General features: G+C 38.4%; 1 protein-coding gene across 1 annotated transcript in view; it reads left to right on the forward strand.

Annotated features, from left to right (window-relative positions):
• The window catches only part of LOC311283504 (uncharacterized protein), a 333,540-nt gene that overhangs the window by 33,927 nt on the left and 275,772 nt on the right, over nucleotides 1-23,841 (forward strand). The window contains exons 9-24 of the mRNA XM_084397942.1: nucleotides 192-317; nucleotides 530-564; nucleotides 692-726; nucleotides 1,776-1,806; nucleotides 2,230-2,290; nucleotides 2,612-2,696; nucleotides 3,213-3,309; nucleotides 3,390-3,520; nucleotides 3,630-3,697; nucleotides 4,023-4,139; nucleotides 10,080-10,169; nucleotides 10,425-10,553; nucleotides 22,173-22,307; nucleotides 22,774-22,817; nucleotides 22,921-22,964; nucleotides 23,387-23,414. Coding sequence (XP_084254068.1) covers nucleotides 192-317; nucleotides 530-564; nucleotides 692-726; nucleotides 1,776-1,806; nucleotides 2,230-2,290; nucleotides 2,612-2,696; nucleotides 3,213-3,309; nucleotides 3,390-3,520; nucleotides 3,630-3,697; nucleotides 4,023-4,139; nucleotides 10,080-10,169; nucleotides 10,425-10,553; nucleotides 22,173-22,307; nucleotides 22,774-22,817; nucleotides 22,921-22,964; nucleotides 23,387-23,414 — 1,256 coding nt within the window. The remainder of the gene's footprint in view (nucleotides 1-191; nucleotides 318-529; nucleotides 565-691; nucleotides 727-1,775; nucleotides 1,807-2,229; nucleotides 2,291-2,611; nucleotides 2,697-3,212; nucleotides 3,310-3,389; nucleotides 3,521-3,629; nucleotides 3,698-4,022; nucleotides 4,140-10,079; nucleotides 10,170-10,424; nucleotides 10,554-22,172; nucleotides 22,308-22,773; nucleotides 22,818-22,920; nucleotides 22,965-23,386; nucleotides 23,415-23,841) is intronic.

Below are 23,841 nucleotides of genomic sequence, written 5' to 3' on the forward strand. Positions count from 1 at the left end.
TAAAAAGCCTCATCTCTCTCTACTTTCTCTACTTTTTTTTTTTGCTTGCTTTCTTATATTCTAACTGCTCTTGATTACTCTTGAAATTTCTCTGAATATTGCGTGAAAAATAAAGGAACATTTTTTTACTGTATGTGCAATCTCCTACCATAAACCACAAGCTCAAACTCAATGTGTTTTTTTCTCTTCAGGTTAATAATGATTCCCCAGTGTATGAGCTGTATGCCATCATTAATCACCATGGCAGCCATTATGAAGCATTCATTAAAGATAAGAGTGGACACTTGTACTGTTTTAATGATAAGACGGTTGAAGAGGTGAGTTTTGGATTGATTATATATTACAGGACACTGAAGGTGATGGAGGGAAATGTAGGGTTTTGTGTAAGGTGGAACAGACAGAAACATTATTTGATGTTCTGAACCGAGCAAATACATCTGGAATATTTCAGGAGGACAACTAGAAATGATATGTCTTCAAACCTTTCTGTTGGATGATTTACTAATTTATCAAGTCCTTTTCCCCATAGCTTTATGGTTCAGGCCAACAGTGGATCAATTACAGGTAATAATCTTACATTATGAATCACAAACCACACCGTAGCTAAATGAAAGACTGACCCACCTAACATTTGCTCTAACATATATGCATACGCAAAATCCTTTCTCATTAAAACCTTTCTTATTTACAGCTCTAGCTCTGCATATTTACTGATGTACAGAAAAAGTGAGTATTATTTTATTTAGTGTTACATTAAACCTTGTAAACCTGATTAATTAGTTGATTAATTCAGTTTATTATTACAAGTTATTTTTGCATATATACAGTAAAAAATAGCAATGCTGAACTTTTCAAAGCGAGGAAACTTTCACCTTAACTAACCACCCTTTACACAAGCTGTTACGATCAGCAGCTGTAGTGCCCTTGAGGGCCAGCAGGGGGCACTCCATCCTGACTGTTGTCACTGTTTTGGACTCCATTACCCATAACTCTCTGCTGGGTCTATCAGCCATGATTGTTTGTTAGTACGGAGCCTGGGAAGTCACCTGTGTGAGTAAAAAAAACAATCCGTGGCGGCGGTTTGCAATCCGTTCGCTCAGTTTATAAACCATACTCACAAATTCTCACACTGTTCCCTCGGTTTAACAAATCGTGCCCACGGATTAATAAACCGTACCCACGAGTTTCTAATCCGCGCTCTCAGATTTGTAAACCGTGCCTTCAGTTTTTGCAATCTGTACCCACAAATTCATAAACCGTGCTCACGCTTTCACAATCTGTTCCCACGGGTTTGTAAACTGTACTCACGGATTTGTGGCTCTCCCTCATTTTAGAAGAACACCAGGAGGTATAAGTTACGTTGATAACGAATCTTATTGTATATTGTTTTATACAGTGTATGTGCCTCTTTTTACTAAAAATGTCTTTTTTAGGCTGAGACTAGCGTCCTAGGTGAATAAACTTATATTACAGACATTAATCCAGTGAGTTAGTTCACTCCTACTTTGGTTTTGTCTCTTTCCAGAATCTTTGCATGTATCATGCAGATAAACTGGTGTTTTAAGATGCTGATTGGCTTTGCATTACATTAGTTGATAGATTGGACAGAGCTTTGCACAGTCAAGGTCTATGGCATGGGAACACGTAACCATCAGAGAAGATCATTACCAGATTATAGTTCATTTCATGACTGTTAAAGCTGATGAATACTGATTGGCTTATGTAGAATCAAAATGCCTTTATTCAGACTTTGTGCTTTTCATTTTGTCTTACAGCAGCTGTAAGAGACACTGGAGAAGATCACAGGTAATGAATTTATTCTGTCAAATATGTACATTATTCTGTTGGATTCTGTGGTGTGTGTCATTAGAACTCAATTGGGCTTCAGTTTTGATAAGATTATTTTAGCAGCACAGCACTGGTGTAAAGCTTCAGAGTAGTGTGTGTGTGTGTGTGTGTGTGTGTGTGTGTGTGTGTGTGTGTGTGTGTGTGTGTCATCACTTCAGTGCTGCTCATGAATCTACAGATTTTCAGCTAGAAAGATTGAGAATGTTTTTCATGTCATGATGAGAATCTTTAAACAGCATTTATAAAGTGACGTGTGTCAACTCTTTCTGGACTGGATGTGAGAATCATCAATGTCTCTCCAGCTTATTCACACACTCTTCTGATATGATGGTGATATTTATCAACTGCTCATTTAAAAGAGTGTTTTATTTTCCTCCACAGACGTGAAGTTCAGCGATTGATGATGGCCAGTAAAGTGACCCAACCAGTTGCTGCTGGAAAGGTTGTGTGTGTTTTATTAGGGGTTTCATTGTGAACACACTTCGTTTGAGCTTTGTGTGCCTGTTTTACACAGATAATTTTACATTAGATATTTTACAGATAATTGGTGTTTGACATGCCATTATTTTTTACTGTAATAGTAGTTATTTAATTGTGATATTCTGTTCTACTGCTATCATTCAGCAGTGTTGGGTCTGTGGACTCTGAATATAATGCAGTTTTAGATTGTAAAGATTTTGTTGGCACTGTCATTTAGTCAGATATACTGTGTATGTGTGAACAATATTTGAGTTTGATCAAGTTCCTCTTAAACATATTACAGATCCAGAAGACACAGAAACCCAGAGATGATCCTTTCCAGCGTCTTTCAAACACAAAGAAGACTGACTCAACAGCCAAGAGAAGAAGTAAGACATGATCTCTTCATCTGATCTGAACATCTCCATCAGTAAAGAGCGTGTGAATCATGATTAGAGTAGAGCTGTACTGAGAGAAAACACTTTCTCCGTCCCTGAAACCCTGTGGAGATGAACAGCATTGATGCCTCACGTTACTGTCTGTGTTTCTCACAATGATCCGGTTTGTTTTCTGTGAGAAACAGTCTGATCTTCAGTGAGTTTGTTCTCTGCAGTTCACACAACCGTTCATATTAGGATTGTTTTCTGAAGATGGACATTATTAACACACAGTCATGGATTACTTCTTTTCTCACATTTCATTTCATTGCTGTCAAAGCTGATGAATATTGATTGACTGTCCAGGCCTACTCTCTTTTAAACCAAGCCAACATTTGCTTTGAACCGTAGAGTCAGTTTCTGATCTCGATGGCTCTGTATGTTGTAAGATCTGCCGGATGTGTTTCTGGAGTTTCTCTGGTCAGCTGGATGGACGTCAGTCCAGTGTTAATGTGTTTCTCATATCAGGATACTGTGGGCTGGAGAATCAAGGGTCCTCCTCCTGCTTGAATGCAGTTCTTCAGATGCTCTTCATGACGAAGGGATTCAGGCAACATGTCCAGAGGTAAAGAAACATCTTTCACTTCCAGCAGTGGAAACAACATGACAAACAGCCGATCGATAAACACTCAGTGTCTTCTGTAGTTTGGACAGAGACGGTTCATCTGATGGACGCTTGGCTGAAGAGTTGAAGAAGTTGTTCAGTGAATTAGAAACACAACAGAAAACTGCAGTTTCAGCAGCTGGAGTCACGAAGAGCCTCGGCATTACAGACGGTTGGTCTCTTTATTGCTGTTTCCAGCATTCAGTCAATGTTTCTGCTGATGAAAGTTACTCAATATAAGTGTTTGATTGTTATTTGCTTTCTCTCCATCAAACCCAAAGTTCATGAACAACGAGACGCAGCAGAACTTCTACATTTGATCATTAAAAAGACTCCTGGATCCTCTGAGGTAACTAGTTTCTTCTGGGTTATTCTGTCATCTTTTGTCTCCTTCATGAGGACCATCTATCATCATCTCACAGCAGTTCAGCTCTGGAAGTGTTTCTCAGAGAACGCTCAGAGACATTATTGCCTCATATCTGGTTTAGATCTCCTCTACAAACTTACTTCACTCGGATCCTTGACTATCATTTGTTATCATGAGACACAATTAAAGGTTTATCAGCAGTCTAATGTGCTGGAGGCTGAACTGCAGAGAATGATCATTTTAACAGTGAAAGCACACGTATATCTGTGGATCATCACTAAAGTCTGTTTTCTTCACATCTGTGTAGCTTTTTAAGGGCACTATGAAGAAGACGAGATCATGCAGGTCATGCAGAGGCAAACTAGAAGAAATCGAGGAGGAATTTGACTCATTGCAAATCTTTTTTGAAAAATTTCAGGATGTGGTAAGCAGATCTTTGCTCTCTAAGGATAATTAAATATACTCAGTTGGGCTGTCAAAATTTTTTAATAATGGCAATTAAATAAAATGTCCTTTGTAGTTAATTTTGATTTATAACACCATTAGCAATTAAAGGCAGGGTAGGTAGGATTTTTCTAAAAAAACAACAACATTCCAAATTTGTTTAAACTGTCTTTATATACCAATACATAATTAAAATGTAAGTACTCTGAAAAAGAAAATATAAAAATCGAGTGACTGTAGACCTTTTAATCTGCAATAAACACAGCTCATTATTTCCATTCACTCCCACCCCCTCCCTTCTGAGCTCCTTCCAAAGCCACGCCCCCAAAACACATGAACGCGCGACGCCAAACGCTCAGGCTCAGCTGGAAGACGCATTTATTACCTGAGACGAGTGGAGAGGAAGGAGCGCAGTACATACAGTGACATCATGTCCATGGGCGTCAGTTTGGTTTGAAATGTGCTGGGGACAGAGACGCATTCGGAAGTGCATTTTCAGAAGTGCTGGGTACAATGACGCATTCATTTTTTTTACTCTCTTTCGCGCAGGTTATGTTTTGAAAGACGATGTCCTGTTGCTCAGGCATGCACGGGAAATAAAGTCAGAATTGCGAGATGTAAACTCGCAATTGTGATATAAAAAGTCGCAATTATCTTTTATTTTTTTATTTTGTGGCGGAAACAAGCTTCCATAATATTCTAATTTTGTCAATAATTATAAAAAAATCACCAATAAGCTCATAATTTGTGCTAAAAGAGTGTTTAGTTTTAAAAACCATTTTAAAAAGCTGGTTATATTGTGATGTTTCTGCGCAGGTTCAGCAGACAGTGAGGTTCGGGTTTGTTCCGATCAGAGCTCGTGGGTGGAGAGCGTATTTCTGAATATTCCGCTCCGCTCACTCATTCCGTAGGGTCGCTCGCTCAACCCAGATGTCCTGTTGCCTGGTTCGAAAATATGTGGAATAAGGGCTGCTTCCGACTAAAAGTTTTTTTTCCTAGTCGACTAGTAGGCTAGTTGTTCATTCGTGGACAAATCGCCCCTTTATATTAATTTAATTACTTATAGCCTACAGGATAATGAGCTTATGTAATATAGCCGCACTCAAGCGCACGACCGCACGCATAAAGCTTGCCACAAAGAACCAGTAGAAGTAATGATTATGACTGCGTCTAAATGTGTCTAAATGCGCTGTGAATGTGAATGTGCATTATACGCTGAGTTTCGGTTCATTTATGAGACGAACTCCAGTTCACTCGCCGGCGCCTCCAATGTCGTGATTATCTGCTATATTTACTTCTTATTTAGGCTATTAAATCCAGGCAATTGGTTCATGAAACATTGATTAAAATTAAGATATAATTAATACAAAACGAAATTCACTTTAAAGAAAGGCAGCTGTTCTGTTTGAGGTCTCTGTGAAAGTTTTAAATCAGTCTTTTAGTGCCGCTTTCAGAGCGCTCACGTCCGTAACCGAGAACTGACACGTTGTTTTTTCCCTCATAAATGCAAACACGGAAAATAAAATAAAATGAATATTATAATGTGTTTTTGTTGGGTCAGACAATGATTACCAAATTTCTCTCTCATATTGCTCCTCACAACCACTGAAAACGGTAAAAAAAAAAATCGAACCAAAAGTCAAATTAATATGGACGGAAGTTAAAAGTGGTGGGTACAAAATGACTCATGACGAAATCTGGTGGGTACGCGTCCCCCCCGTCCCCCCCGAAATCGACGCCTATGATCATGTCAGAATCACATGTAATAAAATACCTAACTTTATCACTATAAATATAAACAAATAAGATTTCTTTTAGTACTCACTATCAAGCTAGCATATCGATACTGGTAAAGTTTAATTCGGTAACGAGCTATATTTATAAGGCAAAACTAAAAACAGGTTGCATTGATACACGTTTTTCCATTACCATCAGTTACACTGTGATGAAGGTGAATTTCGTGTAAGATTCATAACATATACGGTGTTTTGCATGTAAGAGTTTCCATGATGAAAACATTGTTGACTCTAATGAAGACTAACGTACACTCCGAGTCCGGAGACAAGTACCGCATCGTCGGTTCGAGGACAGGTCCGGGGTTGAGGGCGAAGCAGAGGAGGTCGTTCAAGAGTGCGGGCAGGGTCCGAGGAAGTAGTTTTTGCCTTGTTTGCCTTCGCTGACTGCATATGCAGGTGCTTTGAGCTGAATATTTCCGGGAACGGTGACATGTGATGAGTGCACGCAGGGCAGCGCGCGCAGTGGGGCTCGGGCACGAGACATGAAGGCATCTGATTGGTTCTTTACATTCGCACCGAATGGCAGTGATTGGTCAGAGTTTTTACTGTCCTGCAGCTGCTACAGAGGTCTGATTTTTTTCATTCCTTTTTCTAAACACATAATGTATTGACTACTCTCAGGATGGAAGGACCATTTCACCCAGTATAAAAAAAAAGTGTTTCTGAACAGGATTACCTACCCTACCTTTAAAACAAAACATTTTTGATGTTTGATATTTGTAATGAGACCACAGTAACCACAGGTAAAACGACTTAATACCACAGATTGTTTTATAGACACCATATAGTTATCTAACCATGATTTATAATTAAAAAGTTATAAGTCTAACTACATTTAGAAACCGTAAATATGAACATTTAAAAAAGCAGATGTAAGGTTTTGTTGAAGCAAGGACCCAAGAGCAGATTAACTTATATATTATATTAGACTTATATATTTATATTAGACTAAAAGTTCTAACAGAAGACTGACTTTTGCTAGAAAGAGCAGGTCTGAAGAGAGGTCAAACAGGCGAGGGTCAGGCCAAGAGAGACAATCCTTATAGCGATCAGATGCAGAAAGAAGACGATAGAGGAGTCAGATAGATGAGAAAGTCATTACCAGGGATACAGCAGCATAAACAGAGCAGATCAGTCCCAAGGTCAGCGGCGAACAGAGGTCATACATGAGCAGACCGTCCATTCCTGTAAACAGAACCAAGGACAAGTGTTTGTTAGCTCTGGGATAGGCAGTCTGTTGACCAATGGGCAGAGGACAGGAGTGAAAGCAGGGAAAAAACACGAACAAAAACACGTTTGACAAGATGGATAGAGAGGCATAAAACACACTGGCAGTGAGACAGGGCAAGAAGGAAGAGAATATAAAGCAAAGAAATCAAGGAGAGAGTAGAAACAGCTGCGAGGCAAAACACTACTGTGCTGACTGTTGAACACAATCAGCTGCTAATGGCCGCTACATGGAAAAGATGAAAACAAAGATTAGAGTGAAGAGAAGGAGAGATAACAGTTCTGACACCATATTTGTAACAAACAAAATGAACTTTTTACACTAATAAAATTAATAACTGATCAAAGTTTCTACTGTAAAGCTACAATGGTAAAAAAATCTTCCTAACATGTTCATTGCTTGAATTCCTAGTTAAAGTTGTGAGGAAAAGGAAGCAGCATCATATCTTTTCTTCTGTATTGTGATGTACATTATTGTAAAAGAATAAATGTAGGGCGAGACTTGGTTCTGTGCATCAGTGGTTGTTTGGATGCAGAGATATGGACGTGGGATAAAAATGGTTTCAGCAACTCTTGTCATGTTGTGTTTTGGCCTGAAGCTCCACCCTCCACCTATCTACCAATCACGAAGTCAGTAGTGTTTCGGCATCCGGGTTGCCAGCTCTGCTCTAGTTGCCACAGCTGCAGCTACAAACGTGTCGGATAAAAAATGTCTAACGTTACGAAACCTAAAAGACCAAAATACGCAAAACATCTCTCATGAAGCATAAACATAATTAACAGAAAAAAAAACTTACTGTGTAGGACTCGTCACTTGCCATTGGAAGCTCCTTGTAGCAGCCTACGTTCCTGCCGGATCCTGCAGCCTATCTGGACACCTCGAGTCAGGGGGAGGGGGAGGGGATACACCGCTCTACAGTAATTTGAAAGTGATTGCAGTGCCAGTTTTGGCCACAATCTTACATACGGTCCCTTTAAAAAAAAAATGTACAGGGACATAAATACTATAGATGCAGTCAAAATGCATGCACATAATCATGGACCAGTGGCATACAACAGAAACAAGCAGCAGAGAGCATTAAACAGCGCTGTGACTGAGACGGCCAGAAAGAAGTGTGGCATGAGTTGCTGAAACCATTTTTATCTCACGTCCATATCTCTGCATCCAAACAACCACTGATGCACAGAACCAAGTCTTTTCTGTCATTTACTGTAGTTTTTATTACGCTGATGTAAGTTCAAGTGTCTGTTTCAAAAAGTGCTTACATCAGCGTGATAAAAACTACAGTAAATGACAGAAACCACTTTTGGAAAAAAAGATATCTGAAGTTTAATTTAATTGTTTAGTTGGTCTCACGTCCCGTTGAATAACACAGGGAGGCGGGGCTTATGACCTATACTAGGACCAGCCACCGGGGGGCGATCGAGACTCTTTGGCTTCACTTTTCAGGACTTCTGCGGCACGTTTGGTCCTGAGGCTTCCTACACCATAAACTAAACACAGTAAAGAACAATGACGTCGATTTTACCATATCACTGTGAGCATGGGTCCGATGATGAAACACTGGAAGAACTTATTCAACCCGAACCTCCATCAGGACGACTCGAGCAGGACTCAGTGTTTCTCAGTGATACTCTACTCAGTTTGAGGAACATTATGAGATGTTGCAGCTGTAATTCTTCACCATCATCATTAAAACGTGCATGTCCATCAACAAACTGATTATTTTACTTGTACTTATTGATTTACCAAGTATTTGTTCTAATTTATTGCGGTGAACACGTGGAAACTATATCAATAACAGTACATTAGCCGAGCTCTAGCGTGAATGACTGATGTAACACAAACGTTGGAAAAACAAATCTTGCTCCATGCTTAATCTTTCCTCAAAGTAGTGAGAACGACAGACGATCTGCATTAATAATAGACTCAGTTTTAGGTAATAGTGGCCCACAGCTGATTAGCAGAAGTATTAATAATGTGAATTAAACAGTTAGCAGGAGACCTAAGTTACACAATATAAAACTCAAAACTAAGTATGTTTAACACCATTTTTCAAGAGCAAGCGGTTTGTAAATCCTGCACTCAACTCTGAGATTTGAGAAGCAGTCGTCAGTGAAATAAGGGAACACAGCAAAAGTGTAGGATTACACTGCTGTGATACCGTGGTAAAGATGAACTTTAACCTCTGATTCTCCACATGCTCGTCCTTGGACAGTGAAAACACTGGCTTTACCTTCACATTATAGAGCACAGCATCTCCTGGACATGATCTCTCCAGTGTTCACAGGGATCAGCTGCTGGTCTGAGGTTCGAGTTTTCCCGGGTGTCTGTGCACGCAATATGCTAATGTTTCGTCTTTAATGTCGACGTCACGACGAAACGGCTTATGACTCGTTTGAAAAACTATTCATTTCACTGACTCAGAGTCGACTCTTACTTTTGAAAAACAAGAGCTTTATATACGGTGCACTTTCAGATTTAAAACTTTGCAGGATGTTTTGATTCACTCAGAGCTGTTACACACTACATGAAAGGTCATTTTCAAAAATCCATGATAGGGGCACTTTAAATGACCATTGTTTAACTATTTATGTTTTTTTTTTAAACTAATTGTATTTGCATATTTACACATCCACTTCAGAAAATAACTTAAGACCTATTTTTTTTCCAGATTCTGTAGAGTGATTTGTGACCGTTTTGGTCCATTTAACACTGACCTGGACAGTAAAGCTTACAGTATAGTGGATAGTGAAGCTTATAGTCATAATTTATCTGGGACTTTGTGTATTGGAACTAATTCCTCTACACAGATACCAGGCAAACTGATCTGGAGCAACTTTATTTAGCTGTTTCTTCCATTTACTATTGTTTTCTGCTTTTAAATTGTATTTAGGAAGATGCTTTACAGGCATGTATTGATGACATATGTGGAGAGCATCAGCATTACGGTGTTCACTGTGGAAAAATGACAGTCATGGAAACAGTAAGTATCTTTGCGAGTGTGTCCATCAGATATTTAAGTCAGATGTGTGGAATTATTTTACATTTTAACAGAGAAATAATCAGTTTGAAAATAGATAAAAAAAAAAAAAAAAAACTATTAAAAACAGCACAATAAAATCTGCTTAATCAAGTACTCGTTCACAGTGACATTTGCCTCAAATGTTGAAAGTATCTTGTGAAGAAAAGCAGCACAATTCATTAATGCTGCACTAATATATTATTATTATCTCCACAGAAAAGGGAAATGATGACGTTTCCAGAACAGATGATTGTTGAGCTGAAGAGATCTGAGACGACATACAGCACATCTGGGTGGAGCTCCAGTAGAAAGGACCAGAAAGTGATCATTCGTCCTCATATCACGGTACTGACATAATATTCTAGTTTAATGCTTTACAGACACACATCACAACCACTTTAGAAACGCACTGACATTTGTGAGTATATATATTTTTTAATTCAAGCTCATTTCAAATTCATTATATTTCCACTTCTTGACGAAGTCAAAGACTTTAATGCTGTTTTCAATCCATCCGTGCTCAATTCAGTTCACATTTATTTGTATAGTGCTTTTCACAATACATGTCGTTTTAAAGCAGCTTTACAGAAAATGCATGTGTCTACATTACAATTTAGAGTGATCTGTTATCAGAGGAAACTGTGACAAAATAATGTCCATATGTCAGAAATGCACAGTTCTAAGATAATACAAATCACGCCGTTAGCTAACATCATGTGTTAATTTAAGGCAGAAGTAATGATCTCATAGTAGTAATTATTAGAAGTTGTGAACATAATGATTACAATATATGGAAAATGTAGCATTGGTGCTTGTTGATTCAGTCATCTGAAGTCTTCACAGCAGTTATGATGATCTGAAGTCTTCATAAGAGGCTGGATCCAAACTGGAGTTGACATACTCTCTAGTTACCTCAGGATGGGTATCCCAAGATGAAACAGAGAAGCAAAAGACCCACCAAGATGGTGGCCGAATAAGTCAACTTTTTGTAGCTCTGCTGATAGAAAATATTTTATTTCGTTCCAACAGTCTATTTTCCATTAGTTAAAACAGTTTTTCTTTCTACACTTACGTAGAATTGAGCTGTTCCATCAAAATGCCAAAAAGCTTTGAAAAATGTAAAGAACGGACAAAGGATTTGCCATATGTGTCTATGGAAGTGTGTGACTACGCAGTACCTGATGCTTCTCTCCTGGGAGTTGAAAAAGCTCCAGATTTCTGTTTAGCTGCTCTCCCTGCTCTCCCTGACACTGTGATTATGTCTGCCTCTAAGAAGGGAAGACTGAATCTTTGGATGATTTGGTCACGATGTTATCGTCAATTTCATCCCTGATCAACGAGCGCTCTGATATTCTTGAGAAGTTGGTGAATACTAATGCTATGATAATAGAGGGTCTGAAAAAGACGGTGGACTCAGTCTTTGCTGAAGTTAAAGTGAAAATGGACCACCTTACGCCTAAGTTACGACTCTGGGAGCAGCGAATAGAGAACTGTGAAGCCCGTCTCTCAGACCTGGAGAGGCACTCGATACGGCGTTACATTGCTATTTTGATCCTTATGATTGCTTCAGATGATATGATAGGTTTTGTGCCACCAAAAAAGACCCAATGGGCCCTATCATACACCCGGCGCAACACGGCGCTAACAGCGCGACACGACTGTTTTGCTAGTTTTGCTAGTTTCAGTCTGACACAGTTTTCTTTTTCACGTCCTGCGCTGCGTTGTTTAAATAGCAAATGCATTTGCGCTTATCTGTTCACCCATGGGCTGCTGGTTTGAGAAACAGGTGTGTTCAGGCACATTGTGTACATAAAGATATGGTGAATCCGGCTTGTCCCGTAGATGGTCTGCTCGCACACTTTAACCTCGCGCACAAGCAGATCCGTTTCCATGCTAGAGAAGCGTTCAGTTTTACTGCTTGCTAATTCCTCCATGTAATAGCGAATCCACCATGGCACGAGCACAACTGGCCTTTAAAGGGAATGGGAGATGAGACTCTGATTGGTTTATTTCATGTTACACCCAAAACACACCCATTACTCATTATGAGAATAGAGACAACCCTTTTAGACCAGCACCGGGAGCGCCGACCATTTTTCCTGTCGTTAATGAAGCAAAAGTGGATTCAGACACGTGCACTTGTGCCGTGCGCTTAGATCGTTAAAATAGGGCCATATATGTTGTTGAAGACAATTATGGAGAAATATGAGTTTATAGACATCTGGAGGCTTAAAAGGCATCGGGAGGCTTTTTTTTTTTTTTAAAAGGCCAAGGCTGATAAAGGATATTGTGTTGACTGGGAACTCTGTAAGTTTGAAGCTTCAAAATATTTAAGGCATTTTGGCAATTAGCCATTTAGCTTTAGTTAGCCATTTTGTTAACCTTCATAAAGAACAGGAAAATACAATTATATTTGAAATTACTTCACTTCTTAAGAAGCAGAAAAACTCTAACTTATTTTGTAAATCTGCCATACAATGTAAGCCCATTTATTGGTCCAATGGAGGTTTTCCAATAACACGGGGAAGGTTTCTCTGCGCGTTACTGTCTTTCCTTTTACGCAACACAACAAGATTAAATGGAACACAATTCTCATATGTATTTACTCGTTTATTTCATCTGACTCCATAAATGAAAAGGTTTTAATGATATCTGTGCATCATTAAACGTGAACGAATATTTGATTATTCTTTTAACTCTGATTATAGTTTACCCTTTTAGATTAGGAAACTGTATCGCTTTGCAGTCATTCTCCTAAGGATGCACGACACAATCTTGCCAGTCTGATTATCAAAACAGAGGTAATTGCCTAAATATCTGAGATTTGCCGTATTCACACGTACAAAATAACAGACACTTACATAGCCCCCTTGCATGCCACCTTAGTAGAGGTCATGACCACCATAAAAGACGTTAGTCGATCAACTTACTTTTCTTAAAATGGCTTTAGTTTAGTCAAGCCCGTGGTATAACCACGTACACGTATCTAAAGGAGCATTTAAATGAGAACAGAGGTTATGGAACGCACCCGAATCCAGGTTGATCAAACAGCATTAGCTGATTCTGGACGGAAATAACTCGCCCCCCTCATTCAAGTACACTTGAATCTGATATCAGTATTAGTCGTCACTAATGTCTAGCACAGGCTTGTGGAAATATACGGATCCTATAATCTATAAGAGTAAAAACAATCTCAGAGTCAGTCAGAATAAAATCAAACGTTTACAATTTATTGACCAGGTAATGAAGCAATAATTCAAAATACAATTTGCAAGAATAAAATCATCAGTTAATCATAACATAACAACAATTCATGGATTCGAGGAATTTGTAAAGATTATTACCTGGCAACGAAAAACTACACACATGCGGTTGTGTGGGCAGTCAACCTACAGACTCCTCGAACTTTCTGCACCTTTTCCTTATATACCCAGATAATTCAATATTCTTATCAAATGGCCGTCTATCATTATAATTAGATTTTGGTTCCCTATTCAGGGATTCACACTGGGAGATCAGAATTTGTATTTGAATGGGTTCTTGTTTAACATACAGGAGGTACAGTCTGAATGGAGGATCTGGGGGAGGGAAACACCTTTAGAGGACACATCACTTTCTCATATTTTATAACTTCTTTTAGCTTTTCCTTATGGTTGGAAGAATGAGACCATTTTACCAGGCGCACTGAGACACTTTAAATGATATCAAACATGCATAGATACTTCTTGTACATACTTTACATTGCATAGGTTTTCAGTGTATTTCAGGCGAGGAGGAGGGGGGATGAAGGGGAGATAGTGTGTGTGGAGTGTGAACTGCACTGTGTGCTGAGCCTGTGCCTCGGAAATCCCTGTTACCTATGCAGGAGATAGTTCAAGTGTTAATGTCCAGGGGGGCCTTTTGTTCCATCAAGGGATCGGCCAGACATACTGGCAGCAGCCTTACAGTAACATCTATAAAGGGAAAGTGGAAGGAGCTTTTGTAAGGTCAAGGAAAATATGTTTGGAGGAAGGGGAACAGAATAGCTCCTTTTTAGATTAGAAAAGGCTTAGGCTAATTTAAATAATATACATCAATTAAAAATGTATGGGAAAATCACATCTGACCCCACCCTTACGAAAAAGAAGTTTATTCAAGTGTTCTATTAGTATACTTCTTTTAAACTAAAAATAAGAAAGTATACTTTTAGTCTACATTTTATATACTGCTCAAAAATATACTTTATGTACTTCTCAGTAATTTAGTACGTATATAGTAAAAGTGGGCCAAATAAGTCCCAAGCAGTATTGAAATAGTACACATATAAGTTTACTTCAAGTACACATTGATATTAGTACCTATACTTACTACATAAAGTATACTTAAAAATATACTTGAACATAAATTAAGAATAATTCATAAAATTAACTTGAAGTATACTTTTTTGTAAGGGCAAGGAGGTTTCAAATTACTGTTCCACTTTTTACAATAGTCCATATACACGTCACAATTTAAAGGAGAACTTGGTAACTTTTTTAACTTAATAAAACTGTCTAGAAATCATTTGGATGGTTAAACAACCTGTTCTGGTGATATTGGTGACTTTCCCCGCTCCCACCAGCGTTCCCTGGCGGAAAACCAACCTTGCAACTTGGGCACTACCGTCCCGGCAAGATAGAAATTGGAAGTCTCGTGAGAAGCGAGAACTAGAACGAGAACGAGCGCGAAACACAAATTGCTTTACGGCAATTCGACATAAACACACACGCATGTATGATGCATTACCAGATTACCCACCTCGGTAGACATAGCTCCACACGATACAGTTGGCTTGCTCCGATCAAAACAAACGCACATGAGCAGCGGTAGAGAGGGGGAGGAGGCTGCCGCACGTGAGTTTTTTACGAATGTGTTGTGAGATATACACCCCACAGCTGTAGGGGAGCTCGTGGGGAAAACATGCGACAACAAAAGGGAAAATCAGCGAAGAAGTGACTAGAGTTCGCTAGAGTTGCCGAGTTCTCCTTTAATAAAAAGTCCTCTCTTAATTTTTTCAATTCATTGAGAGATATTTTTAAAAAAATTAACTAAAGTGATGTGTGATCAACCCCTTAGCTTATTAATAGAAATTATTAGTTCAATTCACAATTTAAAAAATAATAAATCTCCTGAACCTGATGGCCTGACATCTGAATTTTATAAATTATTTGCTGAACCCCATTCCTTCTATTTTTTTGTGAAAGTTTATCTAATGCCAATATTCTGTCATCTGACTCAGGGGCTAATTACATTGATTCCTAAACCTAAAAAAGATCTGCTTTCTATTGATTATTGGCAACCAATTAGTCTTTTGAACAATGACTATAAAATAATTGCATACATTTTCGCTAAAAGAGTTAAATATATCCTGGAATGTATTATTGATGAAACCCAATCCGAGTTTATAAATAATAGACATACTGTATCTCAAATAACATAAGACTGGTATTAGATATACTATATTACTCGCATTTAATTAACACAGATTGTTTTATATTATTTTTAGATTTTCGCAAAGTTTTCGATACCATTGAACACAGGTTTATTTTCTCCTCTTTTAAAGCATTTGGATTTGGGGACTAATTTTGTGCTGCAATTCAAACCTTATACAGTAATGCAAACTGCTCAGTCAAACTTAAACACGTAACCTCCTCTAGATTTGGGTTAAAAAGAGGTGTCAGTATCTCCCCTTATCTTTTCCTGCTTGCTGCTCAAATAATATAATACAATGACTAATTTGTCAATTATTTCAATTGCTGGTCATGAATTCATTGTTAGTCAGTTAGCTGATGATACAACTCTTTTTCTGAATAACAGTAACCAAATACCAGTTGCAATTAATAGTATAAACAATATTTTATTTCCTTGTATGCGCTTCGTGAGGCACACTGGCACACACACACACGCAAGGTCTCTCGCTCGCTCCCTCTCTCTACACGTTCTTCCGGCCGGTAGATGTAGAATCCACAGCTAAATCAATGAGAAGCCCTATGATTACGACCATCATTTGTCATTGTCATTGTCACACAGTTCTGAAATTATCGTACATTAAAAGATTTTTTTCCATTATTGATCGTACATCGTACAGAGGTCAAAATTATCGTACAAATACGATAATTATCGTACATCTGGCAACACTGAGCCAGATTGACAAATGTCACATTTGCCTTTATATCTTGATAAAACAAACTTATAAAATTATAGATACGACTATTTTTTTTTTTATGGAAAATCGTTAATCATTAACACATATGAGAATGGTGGCGTTAACTTTTTAGATTTCACCACTATGAATCAAACTTTTAAGATATCTGATCCATCTGGAATGTCCTTCCCCATTATGTATTTTTAAATATTGGTGGCCTTAAATTTCTTATGTTGTGTAACTATAATATAGACAAAATTCCAGCATATGAATTTTATGATGAATCCACCATTCTCATATGAATTATTTCTTTCTCATTTTAAGATACCAGTTACTCAAAGATAGTTTTCTATTGTTATCGGTTCGATTCCTTGAGGTACTCATATGTTATTTAAAGCTGCACTTGAGCTGCATTTCTCAGAGTTGGCCTCATTTGATGTTTTTGAAACCTTTTGTTGTCATGATGGATTGTAGGGTGATAGAAGATCAGTTAAATACACAGGAACTAAACTAACCATTTAGGGACTTATAGGAAAGTAGCAATACTTTGGAATTTATGCAGAACTTAATAGGTAACCAGTGTAGAGGTGATATTTTGGAAAAGGGCTGTTTTTGTAACATATGAAATATGATTATTGAAAGACAAATTGCTGTCTAATATAACACCCAGGTATTTAACTGAAGAGGAAGAAGTCACAGTACATCCTTCTAAATGCTAATTGTATGAGTTTTTGGTCCAATTTATACCTCAGTCTTATATGAAATGAATAGAAGAAAATTACAGGTCATCCAATATTTTAGTGTTATTGGCACAGCAGTGGATACTAATTCCATGTTTTCTTATAATATTACCAAGTGGCAGCATATCTATCTATCTATCTATCTATCTATCTATCTATCTATCTATCTATCTATCTATCTATCTATCTATCTATCTATCTATCTATCTATCTATCTATCTATCTATCTATCTATCTATCTATCTCTCTCTATCTCTCTGTCTCTCTCTGTCTCTCTCTATCTATCTATCTATCTATCTGTCTATCTCTATACATACAAGGTGTATATATATAGAGAGAGATAGATAGAGATAGATAGATAGATAGAGATAGATAGATAGAGAGAGAGAGAGAGAGAGAGAGAGATAGATAGATAGATAGATAGATAGATAGATAGATAGATAGATAGATAGATAGATAGATAGATAGATAGATAGATAGATAGATAGATAGATAGAGAAAGAAGAGGGCCCAATACAGATCCTTGCAGCACTCCATAATTTAATAATGTTGTCTTAGATTTTTCCAGATTTAAAAACACAAAATGGTAACGGTCTGATAGATACGATCTAAACCACTTTAATGCCTGTCCCTGAATACCAGTGTAAATTTGTAGCTGATCTAAGACTAGTTTATATTTAACCAGACAGTTGATGGACCCCATTGACTTCTATAGTAGGAAAAAAAATACAATGGAAATCAATGGGGTCCATCAACTGTCTGGTTACTGACATTCTTCAGAATATCTTCTTTTGTGTTCAGCAGAAGTCAAGTCAAGTCAAGTCATTTTCATTTATATAGCGCTTTTAACAATGTAGATTGTCTCAAAGCAGCTTTACAGAGATAAATGTATAATTTAACGTAAGATTGTTTGGCTTTATAGCGGTTCTTTAATAAAGTTATTTTCCAGCTAAAGTTAGTTTTGATTGATTTGCTTCCGTCGCAACGATCATTTGTTTTTAAATTAGGGCCGCCAAGACGACACCATTCTCTCTACACAGACTTTAAACGCGATCCTGTGAGAAACGCTGATGGCGTTCAGATGCGCATTAAGAACGGGTTCTATAGTTATGTGCGTTTGAATATATGTGTGCAGGTTTGGAATTCCCTGCAAACCAAGCCTAAACAAATTACTGGTGTTTCCTTATAGTTTTGATTCAGAATTTTATTTTATCAATTCGGGGTAGATACGCAAATTGAGTTTTCCCGACGACGCGTTATCTGTAGAGTGGGAAAGGGATCCTCCATAGGGAGAGACTAGTTGGCACTTCAGCACTGCGTTGACACCGGGTCCAGGCGAAGGTCCTTCATCAGATCTGGAAACGGCCTGGATCCGGCAGGCTGCGGGAAAACCTTGTGATAAACAAAGACACTAAAATTAGCGTAGATGCCATTCTTCTCATGATGTGACAAGTACATCAGGATTTATGGGAAGTGTTCCCGGTTCCAGCTGACCTAATCTATGCAGCCTAATATTGAATTATAGAAGTCTATAATGTATTATGTGAACGCTATGTCAAAGAGATGTGTCTTTAATCTAGATTTGAACTGACAGAGTGTGTCTGCTTCCCGGACAATGGTAGGAAGGCTGTTCCAAAGTTTTGGTGCTAAATAGGAAAAGGATCTACCGCCAGCAGTCGATTTAGATATTCTAGGTATTATCAACTGGCCGGAATTTTGAGATCGCAATAGACGTGAAGGAGTATAATGCGTTAAGAGCTCGCTCAAGTACTGCGGAGCTAAACCATTTAGTGCTTTGTAAGTAATCAGCAATATTTTAAAATTGATGCGATGTTTAATAGGGAGCCAATGCAGTTTTGACAGAACTAGGCTAATATGGTCATACTTCCTGGTTCTGGTAAGAACTCGAGCTGCTGCGTTTTGAACCAGCTGTAGTTTGTTTATTAAGCGTGCAGGGCAACCACCCAGTAGAGCATTACAATAATCTAGCCTTGAGGTCATGAACGCATGGACTAATTGTTCCGCATTTGTCAATGAGAGCATATGACGTAATTTAGATATATTTTTAAGATGGAAAAATGCGGTTTTACAGATACTAGACACGTGACTTTGAAATGAAAGATTGGTATCAAAGAGCACACCCAGGTTCCTAACCGACGACGAAGACTTAACAGAGCAGCCATCAAGTGTTAGACAGCATTCTAGATTATTACGTGAGGACGTTTTTTGTCCAATAATTAGAATCTCTGTTTTTTCAGAATTTAGAAGTAGGAAATTACGAGTCATCCAATTTTTTATATCAGCTATGCATTCTGTTAATTTAGTGAATTGGTAAGTTTCGTTAGGTTTTGAAGAAATATAGAGCTGAGTATCGTCGGCATAACAGTGGAAGCTAATTCCATGTTTCCTAATTATATCTCCTAATGGTAGCATGTACAGAGTGAACAGCAGCGGTCCTAGTACTGAGCCCTGTGGTACGCCATACTGAACTTGTGATTGATAAGACATCTCTTCATTTACTGCTACAAACTGATAACGGTCAGATAAGTGATTTAAACCATGCTAGTGCAATTCCACTAATGCCAACATAGTTTTCTAATCTATTTAAAAGAATGTTGTGGTCAATGGTGTCAAACGCAGCACTAAGATCGAGTAACACTAATAGAGAGACACAACCACGATCGGATGATAAGAGCAAATCATTTGTGACTCTAACGAGAGCAGTCTCAGTACTATGGTACGGTCTAAATCCGGACTGAAAATCCTCGCAGATATCATTTCTTTCTAGAAAGGAACATAGTTGTGAAGATACTGCCTTCTCTAGTATCTTTGACAGAAAAGGTAGATTCGAGATCGGCCTGTAATTGACTAATTCTGAAGGATCAAGTTGCATTTTTTTAACAAGCGGTTTAATCAAAGCCAGCTTAAAGTTTTTTGGTACGTATCCTAGAGACAAAGATGAATTAATGATATTAAGAAGAGGATCTATGACCTCTGGAAGCATCTCTTTCATTAGCTTAGTCGGTATAGGGTCTAACATACATGTTGTAGATTTAGATGATTTAACGAGTTTAGTAAATTCTTCCTCTCCTATAGCAACGAATGAATCAAATTTTTCCTCAGGAAGACTACAATGCACTGCCTGATGGGATACTGTAGTAGACGGTTGCATAGTTATAATTTTATCCCTGATATTATCAATCTTATAAGTGAAGAAGTTCATAAAGTCATTACTGCTGTGCTGCTTGGAAACTTCTGTGTTTGAAGCTTTCTTTTTCGTTAGTTTAGCCACTGTTTCAAATAAATACCTAGGATTATGTTTATTTTCTTCTAATAGGTTTGAAAAATAAGCAGATCTAGCAGCTTTTAAAGCCTCTCTGTAAGCAATCGAGCTCTCCTTCCATGAAATGCGAAATACCTCTAATTTTGTTTTCTTCCAGTTGCGCTCCATTTTTCTGGCTGCTCTCTTAAGGGCCCGAGTGTGCTCGTTGTACCACGGCGTTGGATTATTTTCTTTAATCTTCTTTAAGCGCAAAGGAGCAACTGTGTCTAAAGTGCTGGAAAAGAGAGAGTTAAAAGTTTCTGTTGCAATATCAAGTTTTTCTAAGCTATCCGGGATGCTAAAATGATGAAACTGATCAGGAAGATTATTAATAAAGCAATCTTTAGTAGCAGAAGTGATAGGTCTAACATATTTGTAACACGGAGTCGGCTTTGCAGCCTTGGCTAAATGTAATTTACACGAGACTAGATAATGATCTGAGATGTCATCGCTCTGCTGCAGAATTTCAATGGCATCAACATCTATTCCATGTGATAATATTAGATCTAGAGTATGATTACGACGATGAGTAGGTCCTGACACGTGTTGTCTAACTCCAATTGAGTTTACAATGACTCATTTAAAGTAATGTAATCGCTTGGTTTTAGCCAGGTTTCTGTCAAACACAGCACATCTAGGTTATTATCTGAAATCATATCATTAACAATGAGTGCTTTTGAAGTAAGCGATCGAATATTCAGCAACCCAAGCTTTAGCATTTGCTCATCTGTATTATAGCTGTTTTTTATTTGTTGAACATCAATTAAATTTTTAACCTTAGATAGGTTTAAACATTTTTTGGATTTCCAAAATCGGGGAACAGACACAGTCTCTATATGATGATAGCTAGGTGAAAGAGGCTCTATGTGATGGGATTTATCTGACCTGGGTGACGCGAGGCCGCTAGCAGACGGTTGGTTTAGCCAGTCTGTCTGCTTCCTGACCTGGTGCCCAATTTGTCATGTTTGAGCTCTAAGACTATGAGCCATATTACTAGATAGAAGAGCAGCACCATCCCAGGAGGGATGAATACCATCTCTTTTCAACAGGTCAGGTCTGCCCCAAAAACTTTTCCAATTGTCTATGAATTCTATATTATTACACGGACACCACTCAGACAGCCAGCCATTGAGTGAGGACAATCTACGAACTATCTCATCACTCCTGCGAACAGGAAGGGGGCCAGAGCAAATTACAGTGCCTGACATCATACTTGCAAGTTCACACACCTCTTTAATATTAATTTTGGTGATCTCCGACTGGCGGAGTCGAACATCATTAGTGCCGACATGAATAATGATCTTAGAGAATTTACGATTAGCATTAGCCAGCACTTTTAAATTTGCTTTGATGTCAGGCGCTCTGGCTCCCGGCAAACATGTGACTATGTTCGCTGGTGTCTCTATTTTCACATTCTGTGTGATCGAATCACCAATAACTAGGGCACAATCAACAGAATTCTCAGTGGGTGTTTCACTGAGCGGGGCAAATCGATTTGTTGTAAGTAAACAATTTGTTGAAGTAAGAAATTCATACATGTTTAAAACAACTTGAGGGTGAGTAAATGATTACAGAATATTCAATGTTCATTTTTAGGTGAAATAATAAATACCAGCTTGAAAACTTGATGCAAATGAAAAAGGTGCACTGAAGATCTGATTAAGATTAAGAAGAGAAAATAATGTAACATTGTAGAAATATAACTAACATAATGAAGATAATTCCTCCTGCTGTTACAGGTTTTCTCCCATAAGTTTGAGCTGTATGCCGTAGTAAACTACAGTAAAACACTTCGAGGTGTTGGACGTTATAATGCAGACATCAGATGTGAAGATGGAATCTGGCGTCGATTTGATGACCGCTGTGTATCAGAGGTATTTATATATATTTATACTGTATGTATATGTGTAACGAGGTTAGTTGTTGTGGGAAGGAGGAGGCGGGAACCGGCGAACCTTTAAAGACTTTAAATTAATAATAAACAAACACAAAACGAGAGTAAAGGCGGCAGTCGTCCATGAGGGGCTGCCGCACACACACACACACACACACACATAAACAAAACACAACATAAGTCTAGGCCTGGTCCTCTCTCGTCCTTCACTGTCGGCGCTCCTCTTCTGTGCTTCTGAAGCTCCTCTGTGAGATACGAGACGGTGCCGTGCGCAGTGAAGCTCTTCAGTAATCACGTCATCGGCCTCACGCTGTTCTCTCACGGCCCTCGTCCTGCTCGCCACAACATGCACAAGCTTTACTGTGTCACTGAAGCGTTAGTGTATGTGGGATTTCATTAGTGTGTTTGTATAATTACTCACATCTCATGTTATTTTTTCCTCAAAGCGTTCCTTGAACGGTGTCTTCAGAAACGAGAGCTCCACACACAGGTATCAGTTTTATCTCTGATCACAGCAGTTTTGTTCATGATAGATATTAGTGTTTCTGTGAGTTCATATCTGAGCGGATGTTAAAGTGTGTGTTTCTCCACAGGAGTTCAGAAGCCTGTTTACTCCTGTACAGACGCAGAGATCAGTGTGAGTATCACAGTATTTCATGATTTCAGTGAGAGAAGGTCAGTGACAGCATGATGATCTGCAATGTTCTGTCAGTAACTCAATCATAGTTATACGCCGTCATGACTGCACAGACGAAGAGCTCACAGTTACTGTGTAAACGTGGGAAACAGTGAAGGACAGCCGTTAACAAGCACTAGAAGTGGCACAGTCAGCATCTGGAGTTGTGCAAATGACATTCATTTTTCTAGAGATTGACTAGTAGTGTCAGACAGTTCAGTGTCTGTCCTCTTACAGTTACAGTACGACACACACAGAGTTCTCAGAGTTATAGTTCAGTATTGATGGCTTGGTAAAGATGTGCACTTGACATTAGCTGAGATTCACACACTGGCCCTGATTATGAGCAGAATTAACCGGAGTTTGTGCTTTATGTCTTACAGCAGCTGGAGACACTGGAGAAGATCACAGGTAATGAATATGATTCTGTCAAACATGTACATTATTCTGTTGGATTCTGTGGTTTGTGTCATTAGAACCGAACTGAATCTGTTATGATAAGATTATATTTAAATAAGGCATATACAAGCAGCAGTTACGGGGCACAGTGATGTTCAGAGTAGTATATTTGTGACCTGTGATGGCAATTATTTTAATGCTGGATCAATAGGTGGCGCTGTCACCAAACCGATATGGTATAATAAGAGCATTGAGGTAAACAAAAGGAGATTTTTGTTTCAGAAGTACAAACAGAAGCACAGTTTGACCGTGAAAGCAGTTTGGATTGATATAGACTCCCCAAAACTGGCACTAGGGACGTTCAGTCTCTCCCCAATCAGTTTAATCAGCCAAACTTTACCAACCTCTGAACTGAATGACTCTATGGGCGTTCACAGAT

The sequence above is a fragment of the Rutilus rutilus genome (assembly GCF_951802725.1).
Source record: "Rutilus rutilus genome assembly, chromosome: 23".
Classification (NCBI taxonomy): domain Eukaryota; kingdom Metazoa; phylum Chordata; class Actinopteri; order Cypriniformes; family Leuciscidae; genus Rutilus; species Rutilus rutilus.